Genomic DNA, 1964 nt, shown 5'->3' with positions numbered 1-1964 from the left:
ACAAAAAGAAAATCTTAAAATAAATTACAGAACTATATTTTATAAGAGTTTTAAAATGCGTGTCGAGCAGTGAAAAAAAATTATAAAAAAATGAGAGGGATTGAGAGAGTATATATTCTTTGCTAAATATATTTTATTTTAATATGCAGTATATTACTAAGATATTATTGTTTAATTTTTATTTTACCTTAAAATTGTTTGTTTAGTCAGCTATATCTTGTTTAATTTTAGCATAGTTGAATAGAGTACCGTATGCATAGGACTCTCATTTCTATGTTATTATGTCAGGGTACTCAATAACACAATGATCAATGTTAAAGTTGAAACTAAAATGCTTAAAAACCTGTTTTGATATCTCCTTGGCTCAAATATGATGGGTACACTGAACTGAAAGAACAATTAAATAACTATACAAACAGAGACACTCTGTACACTCCCAGATTTATCTGCTTTGTTTAACCACAAAAGTCAACTACTGTTGGGCCACCTGTTGCTTCTTCACGTCACCTGCATTTAACTGCGTGAAGTTCAGATAAGGCGATAAGGGCGACAAAGGTGGTATCTCAAATATACCCCCCTTCTCTTCGCCGCCTTCCCAAACCTCCGTCCACATTGACGGCGTCAACGGACAAGCTCCGGCAGCCACGACCTCACAATTGCTGTCTTCACTGACTTTCTCTCTCTTGATTTCTCTCTCCTGCTCCGCTTTATTCTCTTTCACTCTCTTCCGGCCGATGTTCGACACCGGCGGTGAGGTTTCCGGCGACTGAGCGATCTCGTGCGGGAAGTTCAGGATAGCTTTGCTTCCACGTAACCTGAAAGCCGCCCTATCGTAGGCTTTGGCGGCGTCGATTGCCGTGTCAAAGGTGCCAAGCCAAACCCTAGATCCTTTTCTATTCGGGTCGCGGATCTCCGCCGCGAATTTGCCCCACGGCCGTTGCCTCACGCCTCTATAGTGTCGTTTCTCGCCGGAATCCGCCACTCTCCGGTCACTCAACTTCGCCGCCGGCTGGAACCCTACTTTACTCGCCGGCGGGACCGCTATATTCAACGCAGGCTTGCGTTCACTAAAGCTACTACTATTAGTCCGCTTCATCGCACTATGATGCTGAAAACTAAACTGATTCAACGTGGCATCATGAGAACCTGCCACGTAGCTATCCACAGCAACGTTGTTGTTGAAAGTAAGATCGGAAACGAGCGAAGTGTTGTCGGAAGAAGTCGTGGTGGATTGATCTATCGATGAGCTTGGGAAGACGTAGTTTTCCATGAAGGAGAAGTCATCGAGAAGGAGATGTTGTCGAATAACATCTAAAGCTAAGCCTTCATCTGCTATATGATCTGGTGACGACCCCATAGTTTTTTTTTTTGGATCTGTTGAGAAAAAAGAAGAGAGAATATGTTGAGGGGATAATATTATTGCAGGTGAAAGATTATGGGGGTTGGAGTGGAAAGGAGGGAGTGAGAGGTGGGGGGAATATATAGATACAGGGAGGCAACAAAAAGCTACCTGCTTTCACTTTCACACTCGCGCTTTTGGAAGGGAGCTGGAAGATGCCCAATTTTTAATATTATTTAGATGCATTTCTTGGCCACGAAAACTGTTCAAAATTATTTTATTGAATATTGAGGAAGTGAGGTGCAATTATTTTGCATGAACTCGGGAATTTGTTGTAATTGCTTGTATTTTACACAAAGGAGCTTGTGGGGCCGTTTGAGTGAGTTTAAAATAATTGATTATTGCTTAAAGTAAAAAAGTGAATTAGAAGTTATAAACATGCCTCGTAAGTGATAAAAGTGTTTGGGAAATAAGTGGAAGCCGTGAGACGAAAGCTAGTAATCGTAGTTTTTTTTAAGTACTTCTTAACTTCTTACACAAACGATACAAATAGGTGCTTCTAACTTATAATTCAGAAGCCGGGCTTATAAGTCCGTGCCAAACACCCGCTCTATGCATTTTATAT

General features: G+C 41.1%; 1 protein-coding gene across 1 annotated transcript; it reads right to left on the bottom strand.

The window, feature by feature from the left end:
• Positions 1–332: 332 nt before the first annotated feature.
• LOC108215993 (ethylene-responsive transcription factor 5) lies at positions 333–1505 on the bottom strand. Its single transcript, XM_017388640.2, has one exon. It carries the CDS (start codon positions 1355–1357, stop codon positions 473–475), a length of 885 nt encoding a protein of 294 aa, XP_017244129.1. The 5' UTR covers positions 1358–1505; the 3' UTR covers positions 333–472.
• Positions 1506–1964: the final 459 nt, after the last annotated feature.

This window comes from Daucus carota, chromosome 4 (assembly GCF_001625215.2).
Source record: "Daucus carota subsp. sativus chromosome 4, DH1 v3.0, whole genome shotgun sequence".
Taxonomy (NCBI): Eukaryota; Viridiplantae; Streptophyta; class Magnoliopsida; order Apiales; family Apiaceae; genus Daucus; species Daucus carota.
Note: the sequence above shows the minus strand (reverse complement) of the source record. Positions and strands in the feature narration are given on the sequence as shown.